This window comes from Tiliqua scincoides, chromosome 1, assembly GCF_035046505.1.
Source record: "Tiliqua scincoides isolate rTilSci1 chromosome 1, rTilSci1.hap2, whole genome shotgun sequence".
Classification (NCBI taxonomy): Eukaryota; Metazoa; Chordata; class Lepidosauria; order Squamata; family Scincidae; genus Tiliqua; species Tiliqua scincoides.
In genome coordinates, this window is record NC_089821.1 from 184,935,567 (window position 1) to 184,956,263 (window position 20,697).

Genomic DNA, 20,697 nt, shown 5'->3' on the forward strand with positions numbered 1-20,697 from the left:
TTGGCTCCAGAGCCCTCAGCATTCCATAGACCCTGGAAGCTCACTGGGGTATTTTAAAGCTTATTTATATTTTTCTTTTTATTTTAATTTCCAATCCTATAGGTTCCTGCATATCTGAGGAGCTACCCAAGTATACAGAGCCTGCTGTCTATTTTTGGGTGGTCTTGTTTCACTTTCAAATGATAAGCACTCAACCACCTGAGTTCGTTATTAGAAGAGGCAAGTGAAACTTGCAAGAAAATGTTGCATCTTCCCAACCCGTGTGCCATCCTCCAGGATACTATAAGCTTTTTGAGGCTCAAGCAGGCCAATTCCCTCTTTTTGACTGTCCCCCTTCTATCATGTTTTCCCCCCAATTAGCACTTGACATTCTATGACTTCTGGAGGCCACTGAGAATGTTTAGTCCATGTCGGACTCTATGTGTGTCTCTTTTCATTGTGTGTGACTTTTTCATTTACAGACTCATGCATGGTGGCATACATGTATTTTGGGGTTCTCTCTCAGCCCAAATATGTGAAAACCACTACTTTCTTTTGGAGCAGTCCCTTTTGCTTCCAGTCTGATAGGCATTCAGTAATCTGAATTTGCTATTGATGTGCAAGAAGGGTCCTGCAGTATGCAATGGATGCATGGAACAACCAGCCTTCCCTTTCAGTTGCTTTCAGTCTAGTTCAGTGATCACCAAACTCACAACTGCTGTGTAACGAAAATGCGGTCCCTGTTCGGACCGCACCTTACCATTCCACCTCCATGCAGCTCATCTTCCGAGTAGATCTGGGCACCAGGACACTCTGGGCAGTTGCATCTGTTGTCTGGCATCCAGAAAGCTGTGCAACAGGACTTCTGGGTAGATGCAACTTCCCAGAGTGTCCCAGTGCCCAAATCTACTCGGAAGATGAGCCCTGTGTTGGCGGAATGGTAAGCTCCACTCAATGGTAAGCTCCGGGCTGGATTATTCTCTTGTTCTTGTTATTTGTATGTATGTTTGAATTCTATTTTTTTCTTCTTTCATATGACTGAGTTTTTTCAGTAAAATTACAAATTCTGTCCCTCTCCTGGCTCCACCACCCCCACCAGCAGGAAGAGTGACGCCTCTCTAAGAATCTTCCCTATGGTAAAAGCCTCCTTTTACCCTTTAAAATCCTCAGCAAGCAAATGCATATAGGCCACTTTTTTCCTGCTTTTAATTGTATTAAATATTCAGAAATCTCCATCTTCTTTGTGGGTGTCCCATTTTGGCTATAATCCTACTGGTGCTTGTTATGAGTTTCTTTGGGAACGTTTCTGGTTGAAAGAGGTGATATAATAAACTCAACTGATGAGAGAGAGAGAGAGAGAGAGAGAGAGAGAGAGAGAGAGAGAGAGAGAGAGAGAGAGCAGTCATTGATCTATCTTTTCTAAAGGACTGACTGATTAAGAGTGCTGTAATTCTGAATGGCAGAATGAGGTTGGTATTGCTCAGAGGGGAAGCAAAAGCCAGTTTTAGTTCACTTTTATGGATAGTACTATGGTCTCATCAGGTTTGCAGCTGTACTCTTGTGACTGCCAGCTTAGCTGAGTCACATGAGACAGGCACAGAATGAGTGAGAAGTGTATAGATTAGCAGGAGGCATTGCAGACAGTCCGGCTGGGCTGCACCTGCTCTTCTCCGGACCAGACACTTCCATTTGAAAAAACAACAACACACTAACAGAAAATGGTTGGTTAAAATGCATAATAGATTGAATTGTTCAATCACTCCCTCAGCATGACAGACTCATGGCATGCTAAAACTCATGACCTTTCCAAGTATCAAATTCTCATCAGCTGGTCAAGCCTGGACTCCATTCTGCAGTGGCACAGAAGCCAGGGTAGACACAAGCCAGCTTCTCTCATAGCAAAGTTAACAGTGTAACTGAAGAGCGATCTCAGCTAAAAGGCATGTGTGCATGCGCATGCTGGTCTGTTGTGATCTGTTTGGGGTTGTGAGTTTGAATCCTTGTGCCTGATTGGCTTTTTCCATCAGAGTATTCCTTGTCAGTGCTGATCTGACTCCAAGTTCCCTCTCCCTAATGTGTTACAAATGGGGCATTGATCTCCTCCTAAGGAGGTGCCTGGTTGACATTTAAAAAAATCTTCCATCTGCATGTTTCAGAGAGGAAAAAAGAATAAAATATATTAGATCACATTGCGGTGATGTGTACATCTGCACAGGTGTGGCATTAACAATTGCTCTCAACATGTTCTCAGTTTGTGGGGGGAGAGATTTCTGTAACCAATGAAATTAATATTCTGCCTGATCCATTACTTTTAGGGTCTTCATCCAACTCTGCTAAAATAACTAATCAGCTTAGCCAGAGGGGCTTACATCACTGGTGTCGCTAGGGGGGTGCAGGCTGCACCAGGTGACGCGCCGGGGGGGTGACGCGCACTGGGGGGAGGACACACTAACATCGCGGGGTTAGGAGCTACCGCATCATGCCATACACCATTGGATGCGGAATGGCCAGCGGAGTGCAATGCAAACAAACAGAACTGAAATCGCTCCTTTCGTTAAAAGGTTATGGCCAAAAAACTGGAAGGAAAAATGCATGGAGCCCTATGGAAAGTGAAAGTGAGCCGTAGCGCGCATTTACTCGCGATTAGGCGAACCTGCCATAGTCCGTTGGAAAGGGCAGGCTGAGAGAAATCCAACAACACCAGAATGGTCTCAATCCAATGAATGCAGCCCCTTACACAGTTTATTACATAGCTTATAAGTGAGAGATAATGTTGGTAGAACAGAATGTTGCATCTGAAGAACCACCTCCTGCCACTAGATAAAAATAAATAGTAGGCTGAAGCCAAGACATTAATTTACACAATAGAAGACATTATACTATATGTATACCATTCAATCACAGTCATCATAGAAACATTTTACCACCACCACCACCACCCCTCAAAGCCACTGGAGCTACCCCAAGGGTGACTGTGGTCTCATTGTCTTCACAATCCCAAAATGGCTAATGCATATGAAATCCATACTTCTTTATACTTAACATTAAATTACTAAGTAGCTGTGATTGCTCAGTATAGTTACGCAAATTGTGTACAATAAGACCTATTGCAATGCAGGGATGTGTTACCAGAATGTCAAGCACAGTGGGAAACAGTGGCATAAAGATAAGGCAGGAAACTGGCACTGATGGGCCCTGCGGGTCCCAGAATGGATTACTCCAAGACCTGTCAATCACTTCAGGACAAAGAGCACTGCCACCAAGCGGCACTAAAAGGAAGCAGCATTATGGGAGGTATTACTGCATTCACTATAAAAACAACATCCCACATTTACACAGGGTCTTGCAGTCAAGAATATGAAACACTTCATGAAACATTCAATACGTCAAACAAGCCTCACAACATCCCTGTGAGGTAGGCTAATTAATCATTCCCCATTTAGATCTGGGGAAATTGAGGCACAAAAGGTTCAGTGCTGTGCCCAGAGTTATGCTGGAAGCCTATGTAACACATTTTCTCTCCCAGTTAAAGGAAAGTAGATCTTTGATTGTGTTTACAGAAGTGGGCATCTGACTGTGGATTGCTCTTATGTATACAATCCTGCTTGCCTCCAAAAGGGAATTGTATGGGGAAAATAATATCCAGCACCCAATGGTGAGTGCGTAGTGCTCTTTCTTTCTTAGTTGAATGCATAGTTGGTGCTGTCAGCTCTGACAGCACCAGTCAACTATCAAGTCGTGGGGACAGTAATCTGTAGAGCAGTGTTTCTCAAACTGTGGGTCATGAGCCAATTTCAGGTGGTTCCTCATTCATTTCAATATTTTATTTTTAATATATTTGACTTGGTATGTGAATGCATTTGGGGAAATTTTACAGACCTGTATTTTTAACAAGCTACTATGTATATTCTTTTAACAGTGATAGTCATTGGGACTTACTCCTGGGTAAGTGTGCGTAGGATTGCAGCCTAGGATTGATAAAAATTTTCCTGCTTGATTATGTCACTTCCGGTCATGACACCACTTCCGGTGGGTCCTGACAGATTCTCATTCGAAAAAGTGGGTCCCGGTACTAAATGTGTGAGAACCACTTCTGTAGAGGCATCTCCTTTGTTCCCTAATAAGTGAGCATCTGATTTTTTCCCCAACAGCTCTACTCACTGATGCACATAAAGAGCTCTGGTTTGGAGTCTGAATATATTTGAAACAGTGAAGACTAACCAATCGTAAACCAGTTTCCTGTAAAGAGCCTAACTGTGGGCCCAATCCTATGGGTGCATTATACCAGCAGAAAGCATGTTCCTACAGCACAACATGCTTTGCAGCTCTCACAAACAGGACACCCCCAGAGTGCACAAGTGGTTGCCACAAGTGCTTAGTGGCCAGGTCTGCGTAAAGATGGACCTAGGTAAGGCTGCACAGGGGCTGGGATGGAACAGAGCAGGGGTGGGCACAATAGGGAGAATATGGAGTGGATTGGGCTCAGGAAGGGGGAGGTTTTGAAGGCAGTAGCACCTGCCAAATCCTAACCACTTTCCTGTACCTTCATATGCACTATAGTTGGTGCAGATCCGAGTTGACCATGGTGGCAGTGGATGCTTTCCCTGGGGATGGGAACATATGTTCCTTCCCCTGAGGAGGCCTCAACACGCCACAACTTTCCAGGGGGATACAGCTGGTGTCGCATAGGTGCCACTGCAGTGCTGTGTGGGGAGTTAATGATTTGCATGTAGATGCATGTAATGGCACACTGGCAACCTTTTTATAAAAAGAAAAAAAATGCTTTGAAGGGGGTCATTTGGTCTGGAAAAGCAGCAGAGGGGAAGAGATGCTTATCCACCACCATTCTCCACTCCAAATTACTGCAGCTGCTTTTCTTCCTGCAGGAAATATTTTTCAGATTCACATGAGACTCTTTGCCATGCACTTCATCCAAATACATTGAGCTCTCTATCTCTCTCTCTCTCTGCTTTCCACTACAGTGGTTCCCATACAATTAATACATAAATGCTTTAATGGGAAAGACAACTGGACAGTCCAATCCTTTGTAGTGCTCGTGTGATGAGGCTTCCAGGCTCGTGCTGTATCCAGCCCTGCAACTGAGCACACAGACAGTCTTCTTGGGTTAAGGGAACATTTGTTCCTTTATCCTGGGTAGTGCCCCAGCCTGCTCAATGGGAATGCTCGGATCTGCACCAGCCATGTAACACAGGCAGGCCCAGGACAGGGGTTAGAATGTGGCAGAGGTCTTCTCCATTGTCCCCATCTCTCCGAGGCTAAATTCGCCCCCCCTCCATCCTCCCCCTGTACAGAAACACCCACCCCTGCCTCCAGACCACCCTCCCCATGCCCCCGGCATAAACCTTACCTTTGACAGTGGCTGTCAGGTGGGATGCAGCTCTGCATGATGGTACAGGCCTTGTCACCAGCACAGTTTGCTCTCTGCACGCCAAAAAGCAATTTATGGCACTTTTATGACACCCAGCACCCAGTCTCATTATCTTCAATGGGTCTTACACCCAGGAAAGTGCATATAGGATTGCAACCTACATTAGTGCTAGCAGTGAAATGTTTTCTGATGTGAGCACTGATAACATGAACCACAGGGCAAATTTGCAGAGTTTGGGGTCCGCATATTTAATGTCACATCCTGTAAATAATAATTTATTGCTGTTTATAAACAGGATTTTTAAAATTCCTTAAAAGCTGCAGCTATTTATAGTGATAGCCTTGCTAGTTTCTGTCAATCTCACAGAATTTTGAATAAGTGATTCATAAATCACTTCTGAGTGAATTGAATATTGCAACCACAGCAAAGACCATCAGATTTCTCCTTATCTGTGTATTCCAGTTTTTATTTTTATATAAATTTTTTTTCAAGCATTGCCTCATGGCTTAATATGAGCCACATCTTGGTCCAAAATTCTTCTTTATACCACAAATTAGCCCTAGAACATATAATCTAATAACAAATTACTCTAAACCTGTGCAAAGTGTCTCTCCCTTCATGCATGTAACCACAACCAACTTTTATACCTATGGTTAGACTGTAGGGCATCTAGTCAGAGGATGTCCCAACGTTCATGACATTAGAGGCAAGAACCTACATGCTTTACATTAATGTTATTGAGAGAGACCATTCATAATGTTGATCTGGGTAGCCCTATCCACAAAAGGACACAGACATTTTGCTTGGAGGATTGAGAACTCTCCGCTCAGTTTGTTCCCATGCACAGACTAGTCACCATAACTATAAAGCTAACAAAGTAATTACTGTATCTTCCTCCAAAATACCAGAAATTGTAAGGAGAGATGGAAGATAAAACATCCTCATGGGAATGTCATAGTGGTACCTAGCTATCATCTGCTACCTCTAGTCACTCCCCAGTGACATGTCAATAAGGGAGGTTAGCAAATGTAGGGGCTTTCATCATATTATTGCTTGAGACAGACTGCTTGTGAGGACCAGTCAGTGGAGATTGTTCTCATGCAAGCAAACATTTTGTGTTGTAAGCAGGAAAAGCAGATGTCTGAGAACTCAAATCCTAACTTCAAGCTGAATGCAGCCTTCAGAAATGCACTTAACTCTTCACGAGATTGAACAGTTTTGCTTACTAATTGCAGAATTTGAAAAAGACCAGCACATTGTTCATGTCAATACACCTGCTTGTTTATACTGACAGCATGTACTAGCAGCATTCTTCAGCAACATTCTACCAGGATCTGTTTTTTTTCTGGAGGCTTCTGTTGCCAGCAGAAGCCATACTTTAACCAGGCAGATGATCTTGGATGACTATTCCATGGTGAAAGCTCCCTGCAGAACAAACCCCACAATGGATACCAGCTGAACCAAGGTGAACCAAGGTATATTAAGGGTGTTTCAAATCACCACACCCTCCCATAACATGTCATTGCTTTCCTGTATTTCAACATGCTGCTGTCTCCATTTAGTTCAGACAGCAGACTCTAGATCTCCTAGCACGCCTTATAAGAGTTCATTTGAGAATCCGAGGGGCCAAGTCTCAGTTCTGAAGACATATGTAGTGGCTAGTCTCTGAACTCAACAAGTGCATCGTTTCAAGTATGAAAGACAAGACTGTCACAAATTAAGAGAGGAATGGGGAGCCGAAATGAACTGGCCCAAGGGAATGGGCTCCAGCAGTTTTGTGTGAAGTGCCACTTCCATGTGCCGAAGAGACACGGTTTTTCCTCTCTCAGACTCAGACCACATGTATTGTAGAGTCTTGTCAATGTCTCCTGAGTCAACCACCGCCTCAGCATTTTTCAGCAAAAGACAGACCAGTATATCAAATTAAAAAATATATAGGTGCCTGGGAATATTATTCTGGAGTAGTTGTCAATAGCATGGGTGTTCTGCATGATGCGTAGGCTCACATGTCCCTTCAGCCCTCTTTTCCGTGAGCCATTAGGCTCATTATTCATGGCCAAATGGATCTTGTCTTGTTTATCCTCCTCAGTCACCATCTGGCCTCTTGGGTATCCTTCTAGGCTATTGGCATCTGATTCACTGTAGATACCATCTAGCATCATCGTTTTTGTAGATGGTATTCCACATGTGCATGGAAACTACAAAAATAAAACAATAAAAAAAAACAAATAAAAAGGAAGAAAAACTCAGACGCTGGAAAAAAAACAGTACAGGACTTGTTTTTATGCAAAATGTGTTGACATTACAGCTGCACATCATATTATTGGAGGACACCATTGGCCTAATCCTACACTTACCAGCCAATGTTCTAGTGCCTCTTCCACCGGTGCTGACTGCTGTAAAGCAGTCAGCGTCACCTTAAAAAGCGCTCTGGCAGCATGCTCGATAATGTGCTGCTGTGGATGCTGGTGGGAAGGCCAGAACTTTCCTGCTCACATCATCGGCTCTTCCGCAGTCTGCCAAAGCAGGAAAGTCAGCGAGAGAGGTGCAAGGTGGTGGAGGAGGGCAGAACGGGGTGGGGTTGGGCAAAACTGGGTGGTGAGGTGGCAAAATGGGACTGGAAGGCAGCAGGAGGGGTGAATATGGCAGTAATGGACCTATCCCCCTTTCCTGAGGCCTATCCACTCCCTTTCTCTCCTCAGACTTGCACTAATAAAATTGCTAGTGCAGGTATAAGGACACCCATTATGGGTCAGGAGGCTTACAGAGGTGTAAGGGGATTTAAATCCCCTTTCACCTCTGAAGCCTCTTGATCCAAACTCCCCACCGCTGAATACAACACGTCTATTTTTGGCATGGCTACACCAACAGGTGGAAAGGATAGGATTGGGATCCATATCTGCCATTTTTCTAATGGTTACCTAGGCACTCTGGACATGTATGAGCACAGCATTAGTTTGTTTATGAAACCTTGTTTGGATTACATGTAATGGTAAATTCAGAATAAAACATTATTTATATGAAGTGTTAATTCTGAATTTGGAAAGCACTTGACAGAGTGGGGAAATGACCCATTTCACTAGCAGTGGCTGCTCTATGCACCTATTTGTTGGCTCCCTTCACTGAAATTAGTTAGGTATGAGAACTCTGTTTATTCTTCAAAGCTCCTGCAACCAAAGAATATCACTAGATCAGAGTAAATGTATCATCACAACCAGCCAGCCATGAATTTTGTATCTCAAACAGAACAAACAGTGTTCTGACAAGGAGGTCAGACTTATTTAGTCCAAAACTTGGAACAATAAAGATATCTGAGAATTCCATACTGCTTGCAGACAATTCACAACATGGGGTGTGTGTGTAAATTTATGAATTGCAATTAGGGGAAGATATTTTCAGAGCTATATAGGATTGTGGGTTGTTAAGATTATTATGGGTTCAGGAAGTTTGAAATTCTTTTTAAAATTATTATTTACTGGAATGGTGTAAACATAGCTTTTGGAATTTGGCATTTCTTTGGAAATTAGCCTATGTGAGGTTTCTCCATCTTGAAGAAAGACACTCTGAGCTATCGGTTCCTTCCAGGCTCTGGAGTTCCATGGTACGTTTAAAGATCTTTTGTATATAATACTTCTCTCATTTGCATTAATGGCAGGCACAGCTTTACTGAACCATTTAAATCACCATGGTAATGAAAAATGTTGTCATTTCTGAGGATAAAGAAAATTTTGTATTTTCTGTAGAAAAGCTGGCTTATAATTGCAAATGACTGCACAACTTGGCATAGTGACATCGCACAGAGAACTTTCAGACAGAACCAACAGTATTAGCAATATCATTGGACTGTCAGACTGTCAGGCCCATCCTATGGGCCTTTTATGATAGTGCATCTAGATTCTCTGTTGTAAATGGCCCTGCAATTGTGCAAATGTCACACTGCCATTGCATGCAGTGAAGCTCCTGGTGGAAACAATAATGGCTCAAGATGCATGCCTAGGCATTCCACCTAGGCACTCCACTGGCGCAAGTAACGTGGCAAAGAGGATGGTTTGTGGGGTGGGGAGGGGGAGGGCAGGGAACAGGCTGGGGGAGGTGGGTCTTGGCCGCAAAAGCACATGCTGGATCCTATTCCCAGTTTTTCAACCTGCCCCACCCTTTTCTGTTCCTCAGGCTTATGCCAGCAAGATAGCTGGCTTGTGTCCAAGAAGACCCATACACAATTAGGCAGCCTACTGGGAGGTAAGTAAAGAAGTTTTTTACTTACCTCTCACAAGCTGTCTACTCCCCCCCCCCGGTAGCATGCAGCGCCCGCTCCGTGGCATGGTTGCATGCTATGGAGTGGCAGGAGATAGGATAGGGTTGTTAGAAAGTGTCACAAATACATGCAGCCACTCACAGAAATGTATTTGCTGATTTCTGACTGCATTAAATCAGAATTTAATTTAACTCTTTCTGAATTTAAGTCTTTCTGAATTTCTTACCCTAAACACTCTGAATTTCTTACCATACTTCTTACCCTCCCTATATTGTCTCTGCCAAAGTCCCAGGTTGCAGACTTCCCCAGTTCTGAATTTAGTTTCCTTCCCTCTGTCGTTCCCACTATCATCAATTCCTGCTTTTGTGGTGTCAAGGCATCGGTCTCAGCGTGGAAGCTCTAGACAAAAATTATTCACACACACAGACACACGGGCGTCAGAGTTTTCACATTCACAGACATCTAACGTATTCAAATCAGGTGTCCAGAAAGCATCTCTCACCTTCTCTCGCAGCTTCTGCTGCTTTCGCTCTTGTATAGTAGTGAGGTAATTCACTGCTGCATACTCTATAACTGACAGGAAGACGAACACAAAACTGACCCAGAGGTAAATGTCCACAGCTTTGATGTAGGACACCCGAGGCATGGAGGCATTGACACCCGTGATGATGGTCGACATAGTCAGTACCGTCGTGATCCCTGAAAATGTCCACACAAAGATTTACTTCAGGGACAGCAACAAAAATTTGAGCCACAGTTCGATATGGTACATGTGATGCAACTATAAAGACTGGAATCCCATTAAACATGTGCAGAGTACCTCTTCCTCATTACTAACAGCCCAATCCACTGGCGGCAACTGCCATAAAGCTGTCAAAAAGCACTCTCGCAGTGTACAGAGTAGCGCACTGCAGGAGCACCAGTGGGAAGGCCAGAGCCTTCCCACACACCTCAGCAGATCTCAGAGGTCTCACTGAGGCACATAAGATGGTGGGGAGGCAGGATAGGCTGGGGGAAGGCAGGGTGGGGAGGGTAGAACCAGGTGGTGATGAGATCAGGGGGGCAAAACGAGGCAGCAACAGGGCAGGGGAAAGGCAGATTGGGTCTGGAAAGGGACAGGTTCAATAGCACTGGTGGCTACCGAATCCTAGCCCCTGTCCCAGACCTGATCCCGTTTCCACGGTGCAAATTTGCTAGTGCAAGTCCAAGTAGACCCCTCCATGTTGCAGAGGCTTATCCCCTAGTAAGAAAATAAATGTTCTTTTACCCAGAGGAGACCTCTGCAATTGTTCCCCCCCCCCCCGGATGCAGTGGTTGCTATTTTGGTGTCACTGCATCAGCGGGGGAGGGGGGAAGCATAGGATTGAGCTGCCTCTGCCACAATCAAATATCACAAGTCCTCAACTCAGAAGAAAGGTTTCCAGGTCATGGAATTTTGCTTGCAGATAAATTTGTATCCCAGAATGTCTTACTTTACATACAGTGCAACCTAATCAATACACAACTACTACAAACCAAAGTCTAATTTCTAATGGTTGCTCTTCCTATACCTCTCCCCATTCACTTAGCAGAACACAGTAATTAAAACTGGAAGTTGGAGAGACTGTGTGTATGTGGGGGGGGGAGGGGTGACTTCCTTTTGTGTTAGTGAATATTTTCCTTCCCTTGAGTAAGGTCTGTTGCGCTTGTAAAATGGCCGTGTTCTCGGCATACAGCATAGCAAAAAACATCACTCACCTAACGAAACTCTTGCAGGCACAGCTCTGCGGTCTATCCAGAAGGATACCCAGGACAACATGACCATCAAAGTGGCAGGGAAATAAGTTTGGAGCAGAAAGAAGAAGATATGGCGACGTAAAGTAAAGTTAATGTAGAGGCGGTTGTACCAACCTGTTTGGGGAAAATGACTTTAATCATGGCAGCTCTCAAAATGGGAGATAGTCCTCTTGGTGGAGGTGGGAACAATAGTTAGGTGAGACATGTACATATGAAAGACATAAATAATCAGGAAAGTAAGAAAAGGGACAGCAAGAAAAAAAAATAAGGGGGAAATAGAAAACAAAAAAATGATAATGTATCATTTATATAGTACTTTTAATGCAATTTAAATATTGATTGTATTTGTTATCCTGACAAGCTTTTATTTGTAATTTACAGATGTGAATTGAGGTCAATAGTGATTTCTCAAAGACTTCACAGTGAGGGCGCAATCCTAACCAACTTTCCAGCACTGGAACAAACATTCCTTTACCTTGAGGAGGCCTCCATGACTGCCACCCAACTGCAGCAAATGCCCCATTGGCACAGCTATATCAGTGCTGGGAAGTTGGGTCAGATTTGGGCCTGAAGCACTTAAAACTGTCACTAACTACCATGTAAAAGAAAACTTGCCAATTAATAACAGATTGTAAGTTCTCATATATGTGGGTCACTAATACAGCTCCTATGATTGCTCAAGGAAATCATATTTTTAATTTAGGAGACCAGATAAAATTCAGTCATCTCTGCACTTGCTGTCTACTGATCTACAGTGTTTTTCACACATTGGGCATAAAATACTTTTCCCCTAATTTTTCCTAGTCTACAATGAAATCTTCATTGGCTAGAATGATTTAAACATGGCTTTCTGCTGCTTAAACAGCAGTCACACAAACATGGAAAGAGACAGAAATTCAAAGGTGCTTATTAGTGTTATGTATGAGAAATCCCTTAAACTCAGAGAGGGCCAGTAACAGAGCTAGTGAAATTTTATTAGTATTGCACTAGGAAAGCCTGTAAAATGGGAGTTATAAAAGGCACAGATCGTAATGAAAATTAGATAGAAAACCTGATACCAGTACTGCTGTAGAAAGCGAGTCTGGAGGTTGTATGAAATTTTTGAATCAGGAACTGAGACAAAGAAATCTTCTCATCTGTTTTCAGAGATTCATTTCCATTTTTCCAATAAAGCATCACATCTTCATCTGTGTAAGCATCTAAGAGGTGGAGGGAAAATAACAGAATGTAACATTTTATAGATCAACAGAAAATATTGAAATAGGTAGATAAATCAAGGATCCTACAGCAAGAGGACAGGAAAGTTCATTTTGTGTCAGATCTGATTGTAGCCTAATTCTGATGCTAACTTCCATGATCACTAAAGAGAATTGTTAGAAAAGTAATATTAGGATAGTGGAGTACCTGGACGCAAACATGGGAGAGTATCTTAGGGCGCAATCCTAACCTTGAGTTAGGCCGGCCCAAGGGACTTGGGCCTCCCTTGGGCTGACCTGGGAGGGTCACAAACATGCCGTAAAGCATGTTTGCGCCTCTTCGAGGGGAAGCCAGGCTGGCGCTCTAGAAGCACCGGCCTGCGGAGGCTGACAGACACCTCTGCGCTGGCTTCCCCTCGGCCGCTTGTGTTGGCCCGCCTGTGCCGACACAAGAGGAAAAGGTAGGTATGGGGGGCAGGGAGGAGGAAGGAGGGAGGCGTTCCTGGGCAGGGGAGGGAGGGCGATAGGTGGCCCGGGGACGGGTGGGCAAGGAGAGGGAGGCAGGGTTGGGATCCAGCAGTTTTGCTGGATCCAAACCCCCGTCCCCGGGGAGAACAGAACGTCTTCAAGTCGCTCCGCTCTCCTTAGACTTGTGCCACCTCAGGAGATGGCGCAAGTTCAAGGAGACCCATTGGGGCCAACAGCCCTTACCCAGGTGTAAGGGGAAGAGTTTTCTCTTGCCTCTGTTAAAGCCGCTTCTGGCCGCAGTCCTGCGCTGGATACAGTGCAAGCCTCCTGGCTTGCCTGTTCCAGTGCAAGTTAGGATTGCGCCCTCAAACCTAAACAAATTTCATGTCCATTCTTTCTCTTTAAGGGAGCTAGGGAAGTAGAGAGATACAAGGGATATGGGTGCATTTGGAATTTCTAGTGGAATTCTCAGGACCTCATCAAGTGACAAGTCTCAGGATTCTTTGAAGGATGCTAAGATGGTTACACTGATATAAAAACAACATTGTTTATGGTGTAGTTATACCCCAAATTGGACAACAGATAGTAATACTAAACAGAATCTTCTCATGCAGTTCATGGCAACAACATGCTTGTACACACACAGGACACATTGTGGATGTGATCCATTCAGGTTTAACTCCCTATAGAGATTTTGTGAAGTGGGCTCTGAAACACATTTGTTTGGCACATTCTTCAATGAGAGAAAATGTATTTCTGAGAAAAGCCAGTATGAGCTGGTCTTGCTGCTAAGAAGCAATCTGTGGTTTCCCAGATACTTTCTGATTCCATAACTTCTAGCCATACAGAAGTATATAAAAGAAGAGCCAGAAGCAGAGGAGATTTTGTAATTTGCAAGGTACTGTAAATGGCAACTGACCCATAGATTAGGGAGCCTCCCCAGAGGGTTTATGGATCACAAAGCAAACATCTGAGACCCTCCCAGCATAACCTGCATGCAGGATTAACACCAACTCAGCTAAGGGTGCAATCCTAATCAACTTTCCAGCACTGAGGTAAGGAAAATGCAACTCTGAGGTAAGGGAACAAACATTGCCTTACCTTGAGGAGGCCTCTGTGACTGGCCCCCAACTGCAGGATGCAGCACATGCCCCACTGGCACAGCTATGCCAGTACTGGAAAGTTGGTTAGGATTGCGCCCCAAGATATATTTTGCCAGCCTGCCCAGTCAGGGCTAGAACCTTTTATAGAATGGGCTTTGTCCCTAACACTAGTGCTGGGAAGTCTCACTCAAATGGTGAATAGAAATGTAATTGATGGTACATTTGGTCCTTAGTACAGGTCCAGCATATTTATACATGGATTTTTTTATACACGGATTTGACTCAACGCAAATGGCCCCTGCAAATGAGAAAGAATGTGCTGATCCCTGGAGAAGGGGAAAAATGCATCCCTTTAAAATCAGTTTAAAAAACTGAACAGTCCTTTAACAATAGCCTCCTTAATATGAGAGAGAGAGAGAGAGAGAGAGAGGGAGAGAGAGCGAGCGAGCGCAGCAGGCTAACAATCCATCAATCCTTCTCTCTCCTGCAGACCCCTCCCTTCCCCAGTGATCATTTTGCATTGGTGAAGAGAGGGGCTGAGTGAAGTGCTGATGGATTGTCTTCTTAATGACTCTTAGAGTCAAAAGGTCAGCAAGGCTATTTTTCAATCACTGGAGCAAACTTTGTTTTTTAAATTGATTTGCTATAGTGCGTTTTTTTTTAATCCACTGTGAGTGCTTGGAACCCACGCAAATAATTAGTCTCAACCTGTACATCCCTTTGACTACTGGTCATACTTCACCCCATATAAGACTGTGGAGTGGTGCAGCCCTGCATTCTGCAGGTGGTAGTCAAAAATTATGCTTCAGGCTACCTATAACTATGATCAAGTCCAAACTGGACTTGAGATGGGAATTTTGTGATTGGAACATCTCATGCTGCTTTTCCAAAAAGTAGCCACAAAGGGAGAGACTGATTTGGATCAGAGCCATAATATGGAGGGGGGAATTGAACCTTTTCCCCATGCTACAGTCCTAATATAAAGCACCTCTTGAAAAATTCACTGTGGAGAGGAATATTTGCTGTGAGCTGTCCCATCTGCACCTAACACAAGTTTCAGGAAAAGAGTTAAATCAGGGAATTGCTTCAGGATAGAGGGCTAAGAGCTCAGTCCTGAGCTCTTAGCACTGGTCCACTGCTGGCACCGAGTGTCGCAATCGCGCCATAAGGCACACCTGCAGCCGTCAGCACTGGTCGAGTGCTGGTGGCGGAGAGGTAGATGGGGGTCTGGGGGGAGGCAGGAGGAGGCATTCCAGGGTGGGGGAGCGTGGGGAGAGAATGGGGAGGAGACGTGCTGGGGGAGGGAGCGGGGCAAGAGGGAAGCAGGACCGGAGGAGCTCTACTCCTCTGCATTCAGAGCCTCCCTGTTGAGCCAAGGGCTGCTGCAGAATCAAGTAGCACCATTGCAGGGCTGTTTGCCTTATCCAGGAGAAAGGGACAAAAGTCTCCTTCCCCTGAGGAACCCTACCTGTTGCATGCAGGGTACCGTGGCATCTGTTTCGGCGTCACAGCAGTCCCGGCTCAAAGGGCAACTCAGGATTGGGCTGCCCATCTCCACTCACCCATCTCCACCCAGTGACACAGTCCCAATTACATGCACACATTGCAAGAATTTTGCCTAGTCTATTGTGGTTCTTATGCACAGCCAGCCAGATGTTGGTGTCTGGATTTGGGACACATGAAAGGATGTGAGTTGGCAGCCTGCCATCTTCTTCCTCTCTTACATATTGTTTCCAGTACTGTAAGTCTTGTCTCCCATCAGTTTTACCTTCTTTATCAAATTTCTGACACTGTGTGTAATTTACAAATCCTAGGATTTGAGAGAACATGGATTATATGGCCTTATTATGCAGACGTTTCCCATTAATACATTTCATTATTCATAAGATAGTAGCTGAATAAGCGGCTAGGAAAGAGTTGCTGGTAGATGTTACTTACAGCTTTCAAGCTCCAGGGTACATGTTTGTGAATCTAGTGGAAACCGGCTGAAGTCCATGTTGCACATTGCTGTCACTGTGATCCTAAACATACAAAAAACAAAAATCAGTTTCACGGGACAGGGAATAAAGCTTTGTCACAGCTGGAGAGCAATTATAAGAACCCATCCTGCACATACTTGGATGAGTTTTACTAATCTACTAATTTTATTAGTAGACTGAAGTTGCAATCCTATATACATTTACCTTGGAGTTTGCCCCAGTGAACATAGTGGGACTTACTTCTAAGTAAACACATATAAGATTATGCTGTCAGACTACACTCCTATATACGCTTACCTAGGAATAAATCCCACAAAAGACAATGGCTTTCATGTCTGAGTGAACATGCATAGGACTGCATTGCAAGAAACTTTCATCATAAACCAGAAATTACCCTCCCTCCAATTAATTTGTGGAGCTGACATGACATGACGGTAACTTCATTGTGAAGGCCATACCAGTGCACCTCCAGATTTGATGGGGTGAAAAATCAATGAGTGGCTTTTTCATATTTATAATTTTTGAAAACAAAGCTATAAACTATTTTGTTCCAGACACATGTCTGACCACAGGATTTATATAACAAAACCATAGAAATACATATGCTACCTGGGGGAAGTATGAGGCAACCATTGTAGGAAAAAGTTACATTTTCCTAAGTCTGAATTGAGAACTTTAGAGAACTCAAAATCTTGTAGGGCAGTGGAAGGGGTCATGAAGGAGAGGAGACTTCTCTTGCCAGCACCATCTGTTTGTGACAGCAGTATTGCTGCAATTTGCAACAGCAGGCAACTACCATGTTTTCCCCAGGATGTCCCTCACATTGATGCTACATCATGAAATAGTGTCATTCCAAGGCACATTCGGGGGGGGGATGGCAGCTGTCAACTGGCACTCACTGAGTTAAGTGCTGCTACCACAGGCAAGTTTCACCTCCACTACCTCCCCCAAATTCCCCCTTCTCCCTAACATTCATCAAATTACCAACTTACAGTTGGGCTCTGAAATTGGAGGGAGGGTACTTTGGCAGTACTACAAGCCTTTCTCTAGGAAAACTATTGCACCTTGAGTGCTCAGATAACATACTATTACTCGTAGGTGATGCTGGGAAGTAAGGGGCAAACACGCACATCCCACATAAGTAGGTCTTCCTGCTTAAAAATCAAAATATGAACTTATTTCTGTTGGTGTTTAGGCTGGGAGCATAAATGTGAAATACACCATGAACGTCCTTTCAGAAATCTAACATGTGGAATAAATTTTGCGCTCCCAACAAGAAATGCACTTTGCCCCTTTTGTGCCCCCCATATGGTTTATTTTTCTGGTGCCATTATTGTGTATCACTGCAACAGAAGTACAACACTGATGGAAGATCTTAAACCACCTGTTTTCCACCTTTTTCATCTCATGATAACTGACAAGGTGCTGAAATTTTCAGGGAACACCATCAGTTTTTTGACAATTGATAAGGCACACTGTGCTGCAAGAGGGTTGCTCACATTCCCAAAGGCCCAACTAATAAATTCCCCTCCCCCAAACTCTCACAGCACACCTATGAACCATTCACAGCATACCAATGTGCTGTGGCACATATTGAAAATCATTGCCTTAAAGTGTGTGGGAAGAATGGAATTAACAAGAGCATACTTCGGGCAAAAAACCTTGATGATTACAGAATGAGCCCTCATGGGTGTTGGAACAGTGCTGGGCAAATGATACAATGCGATTCATGCGATTGTGGCTTTACCTCATACTGTAGAGCACATGGCCATCAGGGAATACTCGCAACATTATGTTCTCGGTGGTTGTGTCGTGAATGAAGGATCTTTTAGAATGAACAAAGAAGACGTCTGGCACCCAGATCTTCTTCACCAGCCTTCCATCAAAAGTCATGCTCTTGTTAGTATGGCTGGGAAAGGAGAGGCGCTCATCCTTCCAGTAATGTCTCAAATACAGAGTCATTGTAAAGTCCTGCATTTGGAGGGAGGGGCAGGAAAAGAGGACTTGTGATCATATGCCCCACTTTCAAGGAACATGAGTAGAAAATATAAGATAGAACAGACATGCAGAAGCTCAAAGTCATGTATCTGCAGTTGAGCGTCAAATATTATTAATATCATTATAAACATTTTCACTGTCCACCAGCTATGTGAACTGGTATATTTTTCTCAAGAATCCAAGAATTTAGAACCTAGTGAGTTCCAGTAGTAGTGATGATGATGATGATGATGATTACATACCATTTGTCAATAAAAGTTCACAATATTGTTTATATACCAAAATAAGTAAATTAGTTATTCCCATTCCAAAGGGCCCACAATCTAAGGTAGTAATCCTATGCACACTTACCTGGGAGCAAATCCCACTGAACTCAATGGGGTTTACTTCCATGTAGACATGCATAGGCTTACACTATAAGGAGATACAGAAGAAGTACTAGCAAAGAGCCAGTGGAAAAGATGCTCTGCTTGGATGAATATGAATATGCTCTACCCTTGCTAAACATAAAGGAAGCACCACTTTTTACGTCACATAGCGAAAAATGAAAAATTATCATCCTGTCAGATATTATTTAGAAAAATGGAACACTTGCCTTAATCTGGAGCCTTAATTTCTTATACAAGGGATAATAAAACTTTAAACAAAAGTGACATACCATATCAACCTCAGAAATACTGTCCAGGCTCTCTACTTGCACATCTACCCCAACTGGAATAGCAGGGCCTGTTGGAGAATTAAATTCAGAGAGTTAGACCGTAAAGACAAAGCACCTTGCTTTGGTGAACTAAAGGAAAGAAGGAAAATAGTCATTCTAGAGAGACCTGTGTTGGACCCATTGACACTTCCAGTTGCCCTGCCCACTTAAACTCAAATCATTCGTTGGCCATCCTGACGTCATGCTCAACTCAGGGACTGCTTATGCTGAAGCACAGCAGAAGGACCTTTCTGTATAGTGACTGTTATAGTACCATTTGGGTTGCTTTGGGCAAGAGACACAGGATGCAATCCTAACATGTAGTTAGGCCAAGTCCCTTGGGCTGGACTGGGAGGACTGCAAACGTGCCATAAGGCAAGTTTGCACCTCCTTGGGAGGAAGCCGAGCCAGCGCTCCCAGAAGTGGAGCTGACGGAAGCCTCCGCGCCCGCCTCCTCCCATTGCCTTGCGTAGGCTCGCATGAGCTGATGCAAGGGTAGAAGGTAGGCATGGAGGAGGAGAGAGGGAGGTGTTCCTGGGCGGGGGGAGGGTGGGTGGTGGGTGGCCCTGGGGAAAGGTGGGCAGGCAGGGAGCAGGGGGTGGGCTGGGATCCAGCAGTTATCCAGCTTCAAGCTGCTCTGCTCTCCTCGAACTTGTGCCACCTCAAGATGTTTCTCCTTGCCTCTGGCTGAGTTGCTTATGGTCGCAATCCTGCACTGGATACAGCGCAAGCCTCTTGGCTTGCCTGTTCCAGCGCAGAATAGGATTGCGCCCTAACAACCTGCCTCATTTACCCATTTGCAGCAATGAGAGCAGTGTCTCAGAGTGTTGTGGCTGGTACAGCCCACTTACAGATATACAGTACTGTGCATGTTTGTGGACAGGGTTGGCACTAGTTTGGTCTGGGCCCTCAGGCACAAGTCCTGTTGGGGGCTCCCTCTATATACCTGTGTGTGAGAGCCGTTTCATACAGTGCTTGGCTTTCCAGGTGTGTATCCCCCAGGTTATTTGAAGTATTTCTGTACTGTGTAATTATCTGTTAATATATGGAATATTTAAATAAAAGGAATATGTGGTAACTCACAATTTTTACAAAATTGCATCACTTTTTATTTTAAAGCATTTGGTATTCCTAGTTAACCATGGCAAAGCATGTGCATCTTTTTAATTTAAAACTTCCTTGCTACCTTTCAGTTTAGAAAAAAAAAAAAATTCCCACTTGGGAGGAGGGGCTAACAACCTCAAAAATGATAAAATATGATACGTCAGTTAAAGCACAATGTCAAAAAACAGAACTGCAAAGCACAATAAAGCCATAAAAGTCAGGCAAGGCCAATAACACCAACAATTAAAAATAGCATCCCTTTTTAATCACCTATTTCCTTGTCATGCAACCTGTACAACCAGATAAAAATAGAGTTTGTTTGGTTTTAGCAACTTCAGTAAACATTGTGGAAGGCCTGGGCATGTAAGAAAGTCTTTTACACTTTGAATATTGTTTTTCTAAAATTTAGGTTAGTACATACAGTGTTTGGAGTAGTGGTGGTAGCAACTCATTAATGTATTTATTTATATAATGCCTTCAGCGTGCATGTCACTTTACAACAGATGACAGGATGGATCTCTGCCCCAAGGGGCTCACAATCTCAAAGTAGAGATAAGAAGTGACAGAGGGAAAGGTGTATTGGCAGGATGAACAGGGAATAATAGGGTGTGGTATTAGAACCCTAATGATTCTTTAGGGTGTAGGCTTCATTGCAGTTGAGTATGGGGGCGAGGGAACTATGAGAAAAACTTCCCAGAAAAGCTGAGTTTTGATTCCTGTGAAAGCATATGGAGGAAATAAAAGAGGAAGTGT

At 43.9% G+C, this 20,697-nt stretch overlaps 1 protein-coding gene across 1 annotated transcript in view; it reads right to left on the minus strand.

The window, feature by feature from the left end:
* Window positions 1-7,263: 7,263 nt before the first annotated feature.
* LOC136634598 (gamma-aminobutyric acid receptor subunit rho-2) overlaps window positions 7,264-20,697 on the minus strand; it is a 32,457-nt gene continuing 19,023 nt past the window's right edge. The window contains exons 3-9 of the mRNA XM_066610097.1: window positions 18,802-18,869; window positions 17,893-18,116; window positions 16,105-16,187; window positions 12,458-12,598; window positions 11,361-11,513; window positions 10,126-10,322; window positions 7,264-7,566 (exon numbers count right to left, since the gene is read on the minus strand). Of these exons, the coding sequence (XP_066466194.1) occupies window positions 7,264-7,566; window positions 10,126-10,322; window positions 11,361-11,513; window positions 12,458-12,598; window positions 16,105-16,187; window positions 17,893-18,116; window positions 18,802-18,869 (1,169 nt within the window). The remainder of the gene's footprint in view (window positions 7,567-10,125; window positions 10,323-11,360; window positions 11,514-12,457; window positions 12,599-16,104; window positions 16,188-17,892; window positions 18,117-18,801; window positions 18,870-20,697) is intronic.